Below are 14691 nucleotides of genomic sequence, written 5' to 3'. Positions count from 1 at the left end.
GCTCGCTTTAATAATATATCACAGTCATTTACAGACATAGGAACATTACAATAGTATTATATACAGTATCTGTTTAAAATTTCGCCAATAATTTAGAAACAGGCAGGTTCCAGAGTTTTCCACAGTAATAGAATTCACATGTGCTTCCTCACTTAGATTATCCAGAGCAGATCAGATCACTGTGTACAGTCATTGCCTCACGTGCCCAAACATCTCAACAAATCCACCAATCACAAATTGTAGCACTACTCAAGCAGGTAGAAGTACTGTCAAGGCTGCAAGGTGCCCTAGCTGCGCGTGAACTGAAGAAGTCAAGGACTGTGTCATCTAGAAAAAAGAGTGACAAACAAATGTTACTCTTTAGAAGACTTTCCTTGAAAAGGTCAAAACAAAAAGCTGGCATACTCAGGTAACGTATGGACGTTGGTGATGGTACATTTCTGAAAACCATAATTTGATATGTAAATATATATATATCGATTTCAGAGCTCCTGATCAGAGTGAGGCAAAGAAGCTCAAGAAAACAAAGAGCAGTGATGAGGTACACATTCTAGTTACGAATACGCTTATATTTTATTAACAAGGCACATTCTATATTTTCACTTACAATTAATTGGACATGTAAATCATTTCAGGGAAACCCATTTGCATAAGGCCGATCCGTATGGGGACTTCCATGCACCATGTTGTCTTATCACAACATTATTGGGACAGAATTGTCAAATCTGTTAGTGTGTTAGAGCAACTGATAATTTACAATTTGATAGGTGGCAACACTTTAAAATTAAAGTAGGTTCTACTTAGTTAGGCTGTAATGTACTAGTCAGTTTAACCAAGTGCCAAAAGAGTTATAGTACTGTACCTATGCAATTAACTAAAAGGGTGTCATTGGTGAGTGGTAACTAAACATTTGTGTTGCAGCCAAAACAACACCAACAGCCACAACAACAACAATACCAATCAATACAAGAACAACAACAACAACAACAACAGGCAAAACAACAAGCTCAACAACAACCAGTTCAGCAGGTAGTCCAACGACAAGCAACAATGGATCTAAACAGTTTGGATAGTCGTTCACTGTGGCTGGATGAGGTAATAGTAAACCGCGCCCAGCAGCTTCTTCTTAGGCAAGAGTTTCCCCAACAGAGAGGGCTTCAAAGCACCCTATTGTCTCAAGGATGCAAATTCTCTCTCTCAAGGACAAACTCGATCCAGATCCATCATATTGGGAGCCACAACCATTGGGTAACAACATCAAGCAACGAGACAGGAGATGTAACCTTGTATGACAGCCTTCGACACGGCAATGATCTATCCAACGCTTCAGGTCAAAACAGCAGCATTAATAGCGTAGCCGTATGTACGTAAACACACACACACACATACACACACACACACACACACACACACACACACACACACACACACACACACACACACACACACACACACCTTCAACCTTCAACTTCAACTGTCCATCCACATGGATGATGGCGAAACGTAAAAAGCGTAAGAAAAAAAGAAGTCACTATCTGGTAAATACGTCACAAATCTAAAATACATTGATAACATTTATGTCTTTTCTTGTTAATCTCTCGTGTGAATAAACGACAGCATCTGTCGCACTTGATTCCGGCCTTTGCTCGTTCCCGGGGATTTAGGTGATTTTGTCCTCTGTTGCAATTGTGCCTTTCCCCCCTGTTTGTGACTTAAACAGTCGCTTGCAGGTAGTGCACAGCAGAGGCTGTTGGTCTTGACATCTGCTGGGAGCGGCTCTATCGCGAGTCTTCTGACTACTTTGGGCATTTTCTAATTTTACTCTTGAAGTGACGATTGAGTTAATTTTCCTAGCACAGACGTTTTTCCACTTCTGCCTGTCCTGCGTAAGCTGGGACCAGGTGCTTGTTAGGCCAATCATTTCAAGGTCTTTTACAATCCTGTCTTTCCACCTTAGTCTGACCCCATGCGCTGAACGGGTTAATGGTAGCCACGCATGAAGCAGCTGCTTGGGCAGACGATGCTCTTCCATACGTTCTAGATGACCAAGTCATCTAAGCCGCTGAGCCATCGAAGAGTCTTCTGCAGTTTCAAGATTGCCAAGTTTGTGCCTGATGTCGTTTGATGTGATTCGTTCCAATTGTTGTTTGAACTTGTCTATACCCAGCATGAAACGTTGACATTGATTTGTAATTGTGACAAGCTTTGTGATATCTCTTCTAGTCACGGCCTGACAAGGTGACCCATATAGTAGAACTGATAAGGCAGTTGACTGGAACAGCATATTTTTTGTTTCAGATGTTACATGGGGAGACTGAAAGACAGCGTCTTTTAGTGCTCCAAAGCACTTTCCTGCTTGTGCAATTCTTTCTGTTATGTCCAGGTCTAAGCTTAAATCATCTGATACGATAGAACCGAGATATTTGAACTGTTGTACGTGTTGCACACTGCGACCGGGAATCCCTACATTAATATCCCCAGCATCTTCAACACACAGTTTAGGACCATAAGTCATCAACTTTGTCTTTTCATAACTCACCGTCAACCCATAGCTTGCAGCAATTGGTTTTTGAAAACGTTTGATAAATTGATAAATTGAATAAGGAAAACGTATGTAAAACGTATGCGTATGCCACTGCTCACGTAGACGCACATATGCAAAAGTAGGGGCAGTCGTGGTGTACGCACGCGAGACTCCAGTGCGCGTGACATGCGGTTACGAGTGGGTATCTCTTGTTGGGATTCCCCTTCCTTGGCGTATGACAAATCCTTTGCGTCATGTTGACAGACTGACTCATTTACTTCTGAAGTCTGTAGCGATCAACATGACCGCCAACGTTCGCTCTACAAAACGTCGAACGTTACGTCAAATCGTTTTCGTCTTGGGTGAGAAGCCTACGATACGGTACATGCATCATGATGTAATGCAATCGTTTGTTGTCGTTTTTCTTTTAGTGTACATGCTGTCTTTTTCAACCTGTAACAAGATGACAGTGAATACCATCACCGTACCGATCTTACAAGAGCATCAATTGCTCCGCTTAGTGTCGATTGTAGACCCTGCATGGACAGACAGACCGGACATACTTGTGGAGGCGAGACTCGGAAGAGATCTGCGACAGCAGTCAACCCTCAGTGGGATGCGTACAGACGGCCCAAATCACATGCACCAACAATCACTTGATTGTACGAAATCTTAGCTCTAACAACGGTGGACAATATTCCTGCTTGGTGCCAGGAGTGGGAGAGTCAGATAGTGTGGTTGTAGCCATCACGACTGCAAAAGTCAAGCTACCACCAAAAAGGCAATTCGAACCGGTCACATTGTCCATGCTAATCTCATCCGATGTTTGCTGAGATTGTCTTGTTTCCGCCTTGTAGTTCCCCCGCAGATTCCTCTAACTCGACCAGTCATATCCGGTCGGTGCCGACCGTCAACGCAACGACAATCACACCGAATTCCGACCTTAGCAAAGACAGTGTTGGTATAGTATAGTTTTTGCCTCAAACTGCACGTTGTTCATTTTTACGAATCATATTTATATGAATAGGGACGGGAGATTCGTTTCTTGCGACGTCACGTGGTTTTGCTCCAGCAACTATTAGTAAGAGACTTCATTCTGTATACATTTCTATAAAGCGTGGCTAGAAAAGAATGCGGTTGCAGCCCTTGCATCTGTTTTTCTGCCTTCCAGTGATAATTACTCTAATTACGAAACTGCTATTAGCTATTTGTGTTGGTATGCAGGTTAATTAATTAACACCAGACTGCCATTGTTTTGCAATAGTGTGCAGTATATGCAGTCTTGTCTGGCTGACGACGTTAGACGAAATATTTGTGGTTTAGTACATCAATTTAAAAATAATTTTGGCGGAGGTTGAAAGGAACATGTTACGATGATGCCCGTGTCTGGTGTGGCCACACCCCATGTTCACCAAAATAAACGCACGGAAATGAGGTATGGCTACGTAATATTCTCAGGAATGGCTACAATATTGTGATGATGTATGGTTGCATGCATTCTGCAACAAACGCTGTTGCAGTATAATTTCGTAACTAAATTTTTTGCTAACTGCTAATTAATAATTTTACTAGTTAATTGATGTATTCATTAGTGTTCTGACTTTCTTGTTGTAACAAATGACATTGACATGTTCACTGGCAGCAATTCTACTGATCCTAGTTACATTGGGACAGTTACTCACACCCCAGAATCTGCTTCTCAAACAATCACGCCAATCGAGATCACTGACACTACTTTGCACCCACCAACTCCTACAGAAGGTTAGTTTGCTGGCATAGATGTTGTTGTGGGGTGCAGCTATTGTTGCATCTTTTAGGATCATCGGCTTACCAATTGTACAAATTTCACTGGTTGTCTCTAATAGAGCTGCTGTTGTAATTGCCTTTTCAAGTATCTGCCACTAAAGCTGTTGCAGATACAAGACTCTAATGTTAACTAGGAATAAAGGTTGAGTGCACTGAACGTACAGAGAATATCACAAATTGGCGACGAGGATGGGATGCCTTCCTTATCTTGAATTTACTTTCGCTTTCACGTTGTCGATGGTGTCGCTCGCTTCCACTTCCAACGCGATGATTTTACCCATCAGCGTTTTGACAAACATTTGCATACCACCACGGAGACGGAGCACAAGGTGGAGATTAGATTCTTTCTGAATGTTGTATAGTCGCTCAGCGCACGCTCATCTTCGAGCTGTTTGCCTGCAAAGATGAGACGTTTGTTGTGTATCGTTTCCTGCATCCGGGGGTTGTGTTGCTTTGACGTAATTCTGGTCGTGTCATTCCGATGAATGTTGAGTTAGCCTAGAGAGCATATATATGTTATAGTAGTAAATTGTGTTACACGAAACACCACAATTTGGCGACGAGGACGGGATGGCAACGACTTCAGGCGTGCACCCTCCTCCTCCCTTCATAAGCTGTGCAGGTGAGCCATCGACTGATTGGAGAGCATGGCTGATGGCGTTTGACACGAATTTGACTGCTTCAGGACTGAATGCTGCGGAGGTCAGAGATGAGCGAAAAAGGGCGTTGCTACTTTACTGTATTGGAATGGAAGGACAGCGCATTTTCACTACACTTTGCACCAGCGAGACGTACAAGGAAGCGAGAGAGAGAGACTGACGCAGTTCTTTGGAAAAAGTAAGAATGTTATGGTAGAGAGGTACAAGTTTATACAAAGACACCAGCGGCAAGGTGAGTCTTCTAGGAAGCACGTTTCGGCGCTTCGTGAGCTGGCGGTAACCTGCCGGTTTGGTGAGTTGCATGATGAACTAGTCCGTGATCAACTCATTGAGAAGACGATTCACCAGAAGGTTAGAGAGAGACTGCTGATGGAGTTGGACGACATGTCGCGTGATAAGGCTTTGAACCTGGCTTCTCAAATTGGGCAGGCGCTGCATGAATCTAAGAAGATGGAAGTTAGAAGGGAGTTTGAAGAGAACATTGATGGTTTAGACAGGGAAACTGATGTTAAGGACACACTAAAGGGTAAAGTCGTAGGCCATGTTCGTAGAGTTCAATCACAAGGGAGGGCTAGCACACGAAGTAGTGCAATATTAACGTGTGGGAACTGTGGTCTTCAACATCAACAGTCGAGAGCTTCTTGCTGTCCAGCGTTTGGGTAGGAATGTTGCAATGCCGTAAAGCTAACTACTTGTGCTCGTTGCTGTAGAGGTCTTACATCGCAAAGCCTGGACAGACAAAGTGCAGTAAACATGTTGAATGACACTAGCAGTCAACAGTCTCAACAATTTACGATACTGAACATGATTGGAGACGTTTCACCGGCAAAGTTTAAGAAATTAGTTTGCGTACTGGGGAAGAGTACTATCAGTTTAAAATTGTTGACTTGGGCGCTAAGGTGTCGGTATTAAACCAACGTACGTGCAGTGAATCCCTGGGGGGCTGCTCTGTGTCTCCATCATCAATGAAGCTTGTTAGTCATGATCAACTCAGATGTTAAAACAATGGTGCAATCTTTACGCCAAATTCCTCTGGCGTTGCGTGACGAGGTTTCACTAGAGTTGAAGCGATTGGAATCAGAGGCTATCATTGAGAAAGTGGAGTCGTCTCCCTGGTTGTCAAATTTAGTAGTCGTAAGAAAGAAATCTGGAGGGATTCACTTATGTGTCGATCTTCGTCAAGTAAGTAAAGCTTTTATTCCACAGAAATATCCGTTACCTACTGTTGAAGAGATAGCTGCGGAGTTCTATGGTTCGTCCATTTTTACTAAATTGGGCTTGAAGCAAGGATATCTACAGGTGCCTTTGATGGAAGACAGTCGCAATCTTACAACTTTTGTGACTCACGATGGAGTATATCGGTTTTTATCGAATGCCATTTGGTTTGTCATCCGCACCAAGTGCTTTTCAACAGATGATGGCAACCATCGTGTCTAGAATCAAGGGAGCATCGGTATTTATGGATGATATCGTTGTTCATGGTCCTACACAAGAGTCTCACGATCATCGAATAAAGCAGGTGTTACAGAAACTGACTAAATGAAGATAAGTGCATGTTTTTAAGCTACAAGTGGAGTTTCTGGGTATGTCATCTCGGCACAGGGAATAATGACACAACGATCAAACGTGAAAGCCATACAGGAGGTCTCATCACCAACTTCATCTGCGCAGTTAGCTTCGTTTCTTGGAATGGCAAACTACTACCTGCGTTTTGTGCAAGATTAAGCAGAGATCACTACTCCTCTAAGACGGTTGTTGAAACAAGATGTTCCTTGGAAGTGGTCAAATGATTGTCAACTAGCATTCCAGCAATTAAAAAACTCAGTTACGTCAGCCCCGGTGTAGCAGGAAATCCGTCCCGGCAGGAAATCTGTCCCGGCCGAGACGGATTTCCTAGGAAATTGGTCTCGGAGCTAGGAAATCCGTCACGCCCTGCATGTTCTAGGAAATCGGTATCGGGCGGGACAGATTTCCTAGGAAATCGGTCTCGGAGCTAGGAAACGCAGCTCACTCTGAATGTTCTAGGAAAACCCAGAACGGCCGGTGTTTCGGTATTGAAAATGCCTCCATGCAGCAGGGAATTTACTAATGGGCTCTGCATTTCAACTTCTTCAAAATTCTGACGTAACTCCTCATTTTGTCTGCGCTCCTCATCAAATCGCTTTGCAACGCTTCTGTTGTCTTCTTCTTTTCTTTGTAGGACACGCTCTAGGCATGCGATTGACCTGTGCTTCTCTTGCACTGCGCGCCTGAGATCTTCAACCTCAACGGTTTTCGCTCGTCTCTCACTCACTGCAGCATCTACTTCGACTTGTTTTTCGCGTCTGACTTCAGCAATCAGTCGGTTTTTTGCTTCACATTCCTGCGTTTTTGCTTCACATTCTTGCGTTTTTGCATCACATTCTTGCGTTTTTGCTTCACATTCTTGCGTTAGGTGCTCCACTTGTTCTAGCAGTCGACTCACTACCTCCTCATATCCTCCACTGGCAGCGGCTGTTGGAGGCTGGGGGGTCTGGTCAAACTCAGCAACCTGAACAAAGACAGAAGATACAAGTCATTGACCTTGACAATACACCAAAGCTACGTAGGGTATTGCATTACGTGTACGTATCACTGTGACTGAAACAAAGCTGTTCCACTGTAGCAGCTTCAACAAATTCATTATAAGTATATAGTTCCAACCGTGGGTTGTAACTATATGATGACGAAAGGACGGGGAAAAATACGCACATAGACTAAGATTCGTCATCCGCATCCATATAGTTACAACCCATGGTTAGAACTATATACTTATAATGAATTTTTTATATATATATTTATATATATATATATATATAGTCACTAGAATAATGAAATGTGACTAATTCTGCGTCAGCAAGAACCATCAGTATCCAGCACAGGAGCCTAGCTGAATGGAATAGCTAGGTACTCTGTGCTCACAGTACGAAAGTATGAAATTGCAAGCGAAGGGACTCGAAACACTTTATTGAAACATTTCACTGATTCTGTAGTTAACTACATGAAAAGCTAATGGTATCATATTCCATCAAGCTCTAGCTAGCTTCTAGTATTATGTGCAGTGTCACTAAACGTTGCCCAGGCACATGTCCTGCATTGTCTAGTTCAACATGATATGATATAGACAATTGGATCATTTAACGAAGATTCACATTGTTTATAAGTCGCACAAATATTTTCCCCAAAAGTCCAGCATTACCTTTTGAACGCTACTTCCAACTTCTACGGCTTCATTTGCAGTAAAATATGTGTCAAACACATTGTCACACAAATCTTCATCTGTTCCTGTGCTGCGAATGCGATGTTCATCTCGGTGGTAACCCGCAATGAATGGCCGAGTAGTGTCAATGCCAACTGTGTGGACTGAGTGTCGTTCCAGAATTTCATGTGGATCCTGGCCAAGTGTAACAGCGCCATGCACAACAGCCAATGGTGCACGTTGGGGAATTATGACTTGGAGCTGATTTTCGAATGTCTCTTTGATTTTTTTTGAAGGTGAGCTGATTGAGAGAAACCTCCAACCATGAATATATATTTTAGACCATGAAATTTCTGCACCATTGACATGACATGCTCTTTAATCTTATCGACCACTGGTGTGAAGAGTTTGGTGACTTCATCATTCTCAATGCGTAAAACTCCTCGTCTTAGTGTGATACGTGGGTTATTAAAATCTTTCACCGGGTCAAGTCTACAAGTACCTTGGGGTAGACGAGAGTAACGGTATCCAGCACAGTGCTATGCGAGAGAGGCTCCGCAAGGAGTACTTACGCAGAGTGAAGATGGTCCTCCGGACTGAGTTGTATGGCCGAAACAAGGTGGAAGCCATCAACGGGTTGGCACTACCAGTTCTCACATATAGCTTTGGTGTCATTCACTGGGGGACCACGGAATTGCAGCAGCTCGACCGAAAGACCAGGAGACTCCTCACTATGCATGGTATTCATCATCCTAGTGCGGACGTTGATCGATTGTACGTATCTCGAAGGGATGGAGGAAGAGGGCTAATGCAGATTGAGGGGGTGTACAAGAGTACCATAGTGGGCCTTGACTCTTACCTTGACAGGAGCTCTGACCCATTTATGAAACTTGTACGAGAGAGTGATTCGGGAAAAACCCAGTTCTCGATCAAACGGTTGGCTCGCCAATTTACTGACCAACTGCAAAAGCCTATGATGCCTGGTGACACGTCAGAGAGTGGTGTGACTCAGAAGGATATGTCTGTGGGAATGTTTCGTGAACGCAGCCACACTCGGCGTGTCGGTTCTTGGCGTCAGAAGCCAATGCACGGACAGTATCGCCTCATCACTGAAAAGCCCAGCATAGATGCAAAGAGGACGTTTGACTGGCTACGGACTTCGAATTTGACTGGTGCTACTGAGGGACTGATTGTGGCTGCTCAAGACCAGGCCGTTCGCACCCGGTACTATGAGAAGCAAATTCTGCATCAACATATCAGTCCCACTTGCCGTGTCTGCCGAGTTTGTCCCGAAACAGTCAGTCACATTGTGTCTGGCTGCGGTGCTCTGGCACCTAGGGATTACACGGTTCGACACAATCAGGTCGCCTCCATCATCCACTGGAATATTTGTCGGCATTTTGGGGTACCAGTGGTGGCACGATGGTACAGGCATCAACCTGATAAGCTTGTAGAGACAGATGATATTACGATGATGTGGGACACAACCATCCCCACGGCCAGCAAGGTGAAGGCCAATCGCCCGGATATCTGTCTGAGACACAAAAAGGCCAACACGTGTCTTCTGATTGACATCAGTGTTCCTTGGGATGACAATGTGGGCAAGGCGTATGCGGATAAACTGGCAAAGTATGCAGACTTACGTGTGGAAGTCAATCGCATGTGGCATTGTCAGTCCCGGGTGATTCCGGTAATATTGGGTGCTTTGGGAACAGTGCACGCAGGAATGGAAGGGTGCTTGGACTCTATTCCAGGTCATCACAACCTGCAGCACTTACAGTCAACAGCGCTATTTGGATCTGCCAGGATCCTCCGTAAACATGTGTCCTCTGTCTAGAGCCATAGGGGTCCGAGTACTTTCGAAGCAGGGTTTGCTTCCGGTACTTATAATGGACCAGACTGACCAGACTGATCTGGTTGAGCGCACATATATAATATATATACATGTATACATATATTGATATATGCTGATACCGAGGTTTGAACAGAACACCACCCCTAATGCTATGTCTGGATCTGCCGCTGGTCTCTCTCTCTTTCACACACACACACACACACACACACACACACACACACACACACACACACACACACACACACACACACACACACACACACACACACACACACACACACACACACAAACTGAGCTTACATAGGCATTGAATTGCTCTCATTGATCGCATTATGAGATTACACATAGGCATGTACCTCACTGGGACTTACCTGCCGGGTCGGTGCGCGCCCAATGGGGTGAAGACCCCGCTGCACCTCATTGATGAGGTAGCAACGAGACATATATATATATATATATACAGTATATATATATATATATATATAAACTTGTCTAACTTTCTCATATCATGTTGTTAGGGTTTTTATGGGAATAGACTTGTTTTCTTTCGTATGGGGAGTCTCTGTGGCCTAAATCATGATATATTTAACCACGTTTCTAGGGAACATAACACAGCATTCCAGGTTTCTCATTTGTACTGCAGCCTCCCACTATACGTATGTATACGTACAGCACAGTTTAAACAAAGTTCTAGGCTCATCATACACACAATGCAAACAGTAATGCACGTTGAACGCAAACACGAACTATATACATGTGTATAGTGTCAGCTAGTGTATGCATGCAGAATTTTTACTTGCAGTTACCACAGGTCCATTTTTTGCTCCTAGTAGGCAATATCGGTCTAGCACATTTCAAATGACACCAATCATCGCATTTCTGGCACTTCACTGTAGCAGCAAATGTCTCGGGCATCAAGCACCAACGACAAAGCTCAATCATGACACCGCGAAGTCTCTTGGGACGATGAGCCGTGGTCTTTGTCATCTGCGGAAAAGGCATCATTTCTTTCTGCTGAAAGCATTTGAGAAGGTGCCGTCTCATCAGTGCCTGGTCGAATTGCAGAGTCGATAAATTGTCTCCAAAAGCAAGATGCACAGCAAATGCAATGGCAAACAGTCCGCAATCCGAACCTCCCCTCTGCTGTTGGACATAGGGCTTTTGAACAAACAAGTTGATGGGATCATTTCCATCATCATCGTCTTCGCTATCATCTTCTACCGCCAGCCTATAAATCAAGGCTAACTGGTGACTGAGAGAAGTACTAAGTTGAAAACCGGCCTCTTTGCTGTCATAAACTGATATATGTTGGCCACAGCAACTAGAAGTTACCCAATGGCTTCGCTCAGGGACGTGATGTATCTGGATGCCCTCATGCTGGACTGGGATAAAACCATTCGTCTGTGCAAGTAACGGTGACTGTAGGCCATCAATGTGTGGAAACTGTTTCTTTAGTATGTTGTGAGCAAGAGAAATATGCTCATCCGTAAGCTCGCGGCCTTGCATGAGAATTTCTCTCATTCGCCTTGAAATAGTGAAACTGTTCTTCTTAGATTCCTAATCAATTCATGGAATACGTAAGTTAAACCTTTCAGAGGGTTTCCCAAAGAGATACTTACTATAGTACGTCTTCGTTTTGTTTGGGGTTGAGTTTGGCCCCTATAATCAAGCTTGCGCTTACGTTTTCCATCTTCTTCTCTGCTATTCTCCTCCTCATTCGCTGTCTGACTGCATTCTTTGTCATCTTCATTTGTCTGTATAAGGCAAATCAAATCATAGAGAAGGATTACAGAATAGAAGATATTTTTCAATGAGCTAACCGCAAGCTGGAAACGTACTCTTTTCTTAGGTTCCAACCGTAATTTACGTCTGTCACATTTGATACTTCTGCTTCCAACAGTGCCCTTGTCAGTTTCATCTGAGATTTCCCTGGATGAAGCTGATGGTTGAGTTGTAGATGGTAATGAACGGGCCTCTATTTCTGTCCTGTTATCCATCACCAATAACCCCTGCAAGGCACAGAAGGTGGAAAATATCCAAACACAGCTATAGTGCTCTATTAGGCATATGAAGTTGGTGTAAAATGGTATATTAACGACATTCATTATTTTTAGATTAATTGACTGTCACTGTAGAAGACCTCTACCTGTCCTTCATTTTGATGTGTCCTTGAAGGTTGCGCATCAGGTTGGAATGCAACTGAAGCATCCACACGTACACATGCAGACGCAGGGGATAGAAGAGGTAAGTCATCCGCGTGCCATTCAATGGCTTCTGCAGCATTTTCATCTTCATTGATCTAATAAACAGAACTTACGCCATGTGTATGCAAAACAATCATGTTCAAATCGCTGCATACGGTATCTTTGCACTCGTCTGAAGTGCCAGTACCACATGGCTCGTAGCTCTGCAGTGGATAATACGGTTTGAGACGACTTGCATGAAAGATTTGCTTCAGAACAGCACCATTTCCATTTTTCAGCTTGAAACAGCCTTTCGGAAGACGTTCTGACACCCAGTATGGACCAGTCCACTTCACGTCCAGCTTTCCACCCTTACGGCTGTCATGTTTACTATTTTTTAAAAGAACTTGGTCATTGAGATCGAGAGATAAAGAATATGTATTATGGCGCTTGTCATAGTAAGCTTTCTGGCGTTCCTGGGCTTTGACAATATTTCGTTTTGCAGCTGCTGTATACTGGTGTTTCAGATTGACTAGCAGTTCTACATCATGTTGCATCTCTTCATCAGTCAGGCAATGCATCGTGGTTTCCGCAGTTGAATCTGAGACGTGGTGTGCATGCAGTTGCACATCTAGAGGCATACGAGGATCTCGATTATTAAAAAGAAAGAATGGTGTGAATTTGGTCGAAGCATGAACAGCAGTGCGATAGGAAAATAGAATAGCCTCAATTGTTGAATCCCAGTCTTCATCTGTGCAGTTTGTCATCTGGCAGATTCCATTTTTCAGTGTCTGATTGAAACGCTCAGTCAGTCCGTTTGTTTGAGGGTGGTAGGCAGACGTAATTCTGTGTTTGACTCCTGTCTTTGTCAAAAGTTCATTGCAGATAGCATTGCAAAACTCGCGACCTTGATCGGATATCAACACCTCTGGAAATCCATGTCGTAGAAAGAGTGAGTTAAGGAAGTCAGCAACGTGAATTGCTTCTTTCGATGGAATTGCTTTGGCTTCAGGCCATTTGCTGAAGTAATCGACAGCCACAACAATATACTGATTGCCACTACTAGTGACTTGCAATGGTCCAACCAAGTCAACGCCAATTTGCGACCAGACCTTAGATGGTACAGGTAATGGATGTAACGGTTCTGATGGATGATCAAACTTTCTTTTCACTCTCTGACATATATCACAATGTTGAACCTGAGAAATGAAATGTGCAGAGACAGTATTTTGAAGCACCTTCTGAAAAAATTATGCATGCTTGTTCTCACTAGTTGTTTCACATCAGCTACTATTCCTAGCCAGTAGTACTTCTTTGTCACTCGATCTAGCGTTTTGTCCCTGCCAAGATGATGACCTCCAGTGACATGACATCCTTGGAGAATCTGGATATACAGAGAAGACATAATGTAAACATTTTATTAAGTCAACATGACGAAATTTTGTCATCTGCCCTTGCAGTTTACTAGCAGGGGCGTACCAAAACTGCCAAAGGGTGAGGGCGACCAATTTTGAAATTACTGACTTACACCAACAGACGATTTCCGCAACTTCCAGTTTAGGTATAGACAATTAAATATATTATTTACTTTTATTTATTTGGAGTATATAGAGTCTTTATTACAGGCCAATATTAAAATATACGATAATGTGGATCATATTATAGTTTTTCATGACCAGTTTGTGGCAAAGTCAAAACATAACTTTGGGGACGTACAGTTAGGTCAATTAGATTAATTGGTGGGGACACTGTTTTTCATTAGCTGGATGGTAGCGCACGCTAGTCATGCTTTGTCACGTGCCGCGGTCACCTCCTTTAGCGCGCGTTAGGCCCGAACAATTTAAAAATGATTGCTACACCCCAGTTTAGGGCATGCATGGCTAACTAGAGGTGAAACTCGTAACTCCGAGAAATTAGAGAGTTCACCTGTCTTTTTGTCGTATCGTCTCTGATAACTTGTCTGCGTGTCGATTGTTTCTTGTCTTGGAAGTAGAGAATCCCTTCCTCTAGCTGGAACAGTTTGGATTTCTTACGGACACCACTCTTCTCGCTTTCCGAGAGACCTAGATCACCAACATCGTTAGGAGGATCGGCAATCGCACGGACGTAGAGACGGTGTGACAGCTGTTCTTCGTCAGCCTACCTGTTGGATATGAACCGTTTTCAAGGTAGAAAACGACCCGCTCGTACATTTGCTCTTCCATGGCGCTTCCCGTCATTCAGAATATCAAGCAATTGCACATGCGTGTGGGTGAGACACACACTGACATATTTCCTGCGTGGTGACAGATTTCCTAGCGCCTCGGCCGAGACAGATATCCTAAGGAAGTGTGTCTCGGCCAAGACTAATTTCCCAGCGTAGTGACAGATTTCCTAGCAAATCTGACTAGCCGAGACAGATATCCTAAGGAAATGTGTCTCGGCCGAGACAGATTTCCCCGAGACGG

The 14691-nt window shown here is 43.7% G+C and overlaps 2 protein-coding genes across 2 annotated transcripts; one reads left to right on the top strand and one right to left on the bottom strand.

Moving 5' to 3' along the window:
* The first annotated feature begins 5178 nt into the window (after positions 1-5178).
* On the top strand, positions 5179-5652 carry LOC134181275 (uncharacterized). The gene has a single exon (XM_062648556.1). The coding sequence runs from the start codon at positions 5179-5181 to the stop codon at positions 5650-5652; it is 474 nt and encodes a 157-aa protein (XP_062504540.1).
* A 4983-nt stretch (positions 5653-10635) lies between these two features.
* Positions 10636-14463, bottom strand: LOC134181097 (uncharacterized). Its single transcript, XM_062648337.1, has 8 exons — positions 14388-14463; positions 14171-14307; positions 13515-13628; positions 12421-13443; positions 12208-12360; positions 11882-12070; positions 11681-11815; positions 10636-11618 (listed from the first exon to the last, which is right to left on the bottom strand). The coding sequence occupies exons 1-8, from the start codon at positions 14461-14463 to the stop codon at positions 10854-10856; spliced, it is 2592 nt and encodes an 863-aa protein (XP_062504321.1). The 3' UTR covers positions 10636-10853.
* Between the last annotated feature and the right edge of the window lie 228 nt (positions 14464-14691).

The sequence above is a fragment of the Corticium candelabrum genome, chromosome 1, assembly GCF_963422355.1.
Source record: "Corticium candelabrum chromosome 1, ooCorCand1.1, whole genome shotgun sequence".
Classification (NCBI taxonomy): domain Eukaryota; kingdom Metazoa; phylum Porifera; class Homoscleromorpha; order Homosclerophorida; family Plakinidae; genus Corticium; species Corticium candelabrum.
The sequence above is the reverse complement of the archived record's forward strand: the minus strand, read 5'-3'. Positions and strand labels throughout refer to the sequence as shown.

What these genes read in the sequence shown, in the direction of transcription:
- LOC134181097 (XM_062648337.1), bottom strand. Translation starts at nt 14,463, where the DNA reads ATGACGGGAAGCGCCATGGAAGAGCAAATGTACGAGCGGGTCGTTTTC. An exon ending in TAGCTGATGTGAAACAACTA is followed by an intron (nt 13,444 to 13,514) that starts GTGAGAACAAGC and finishes TTCATTTCTCAG; the next exon opens with GTTCAACATTGTGATATATG. An exon ending in CACATCAAAATGAAGGACAG is followed by an intron (nt 12,071 to 12,207) that starts GTAGAGGTCTTC and finishes TGTGCCTTGCAG; the next exon opens with GGGTTATTGGTGATGGATAA.
- LOC134181275 (XM_062648556.1), top strand. Translation starts at nt 5,179, where the DNA reads ATGGTAGAGAGGTACAAGTTTATACAAAGACACCAGCGGCAAGGTGAG.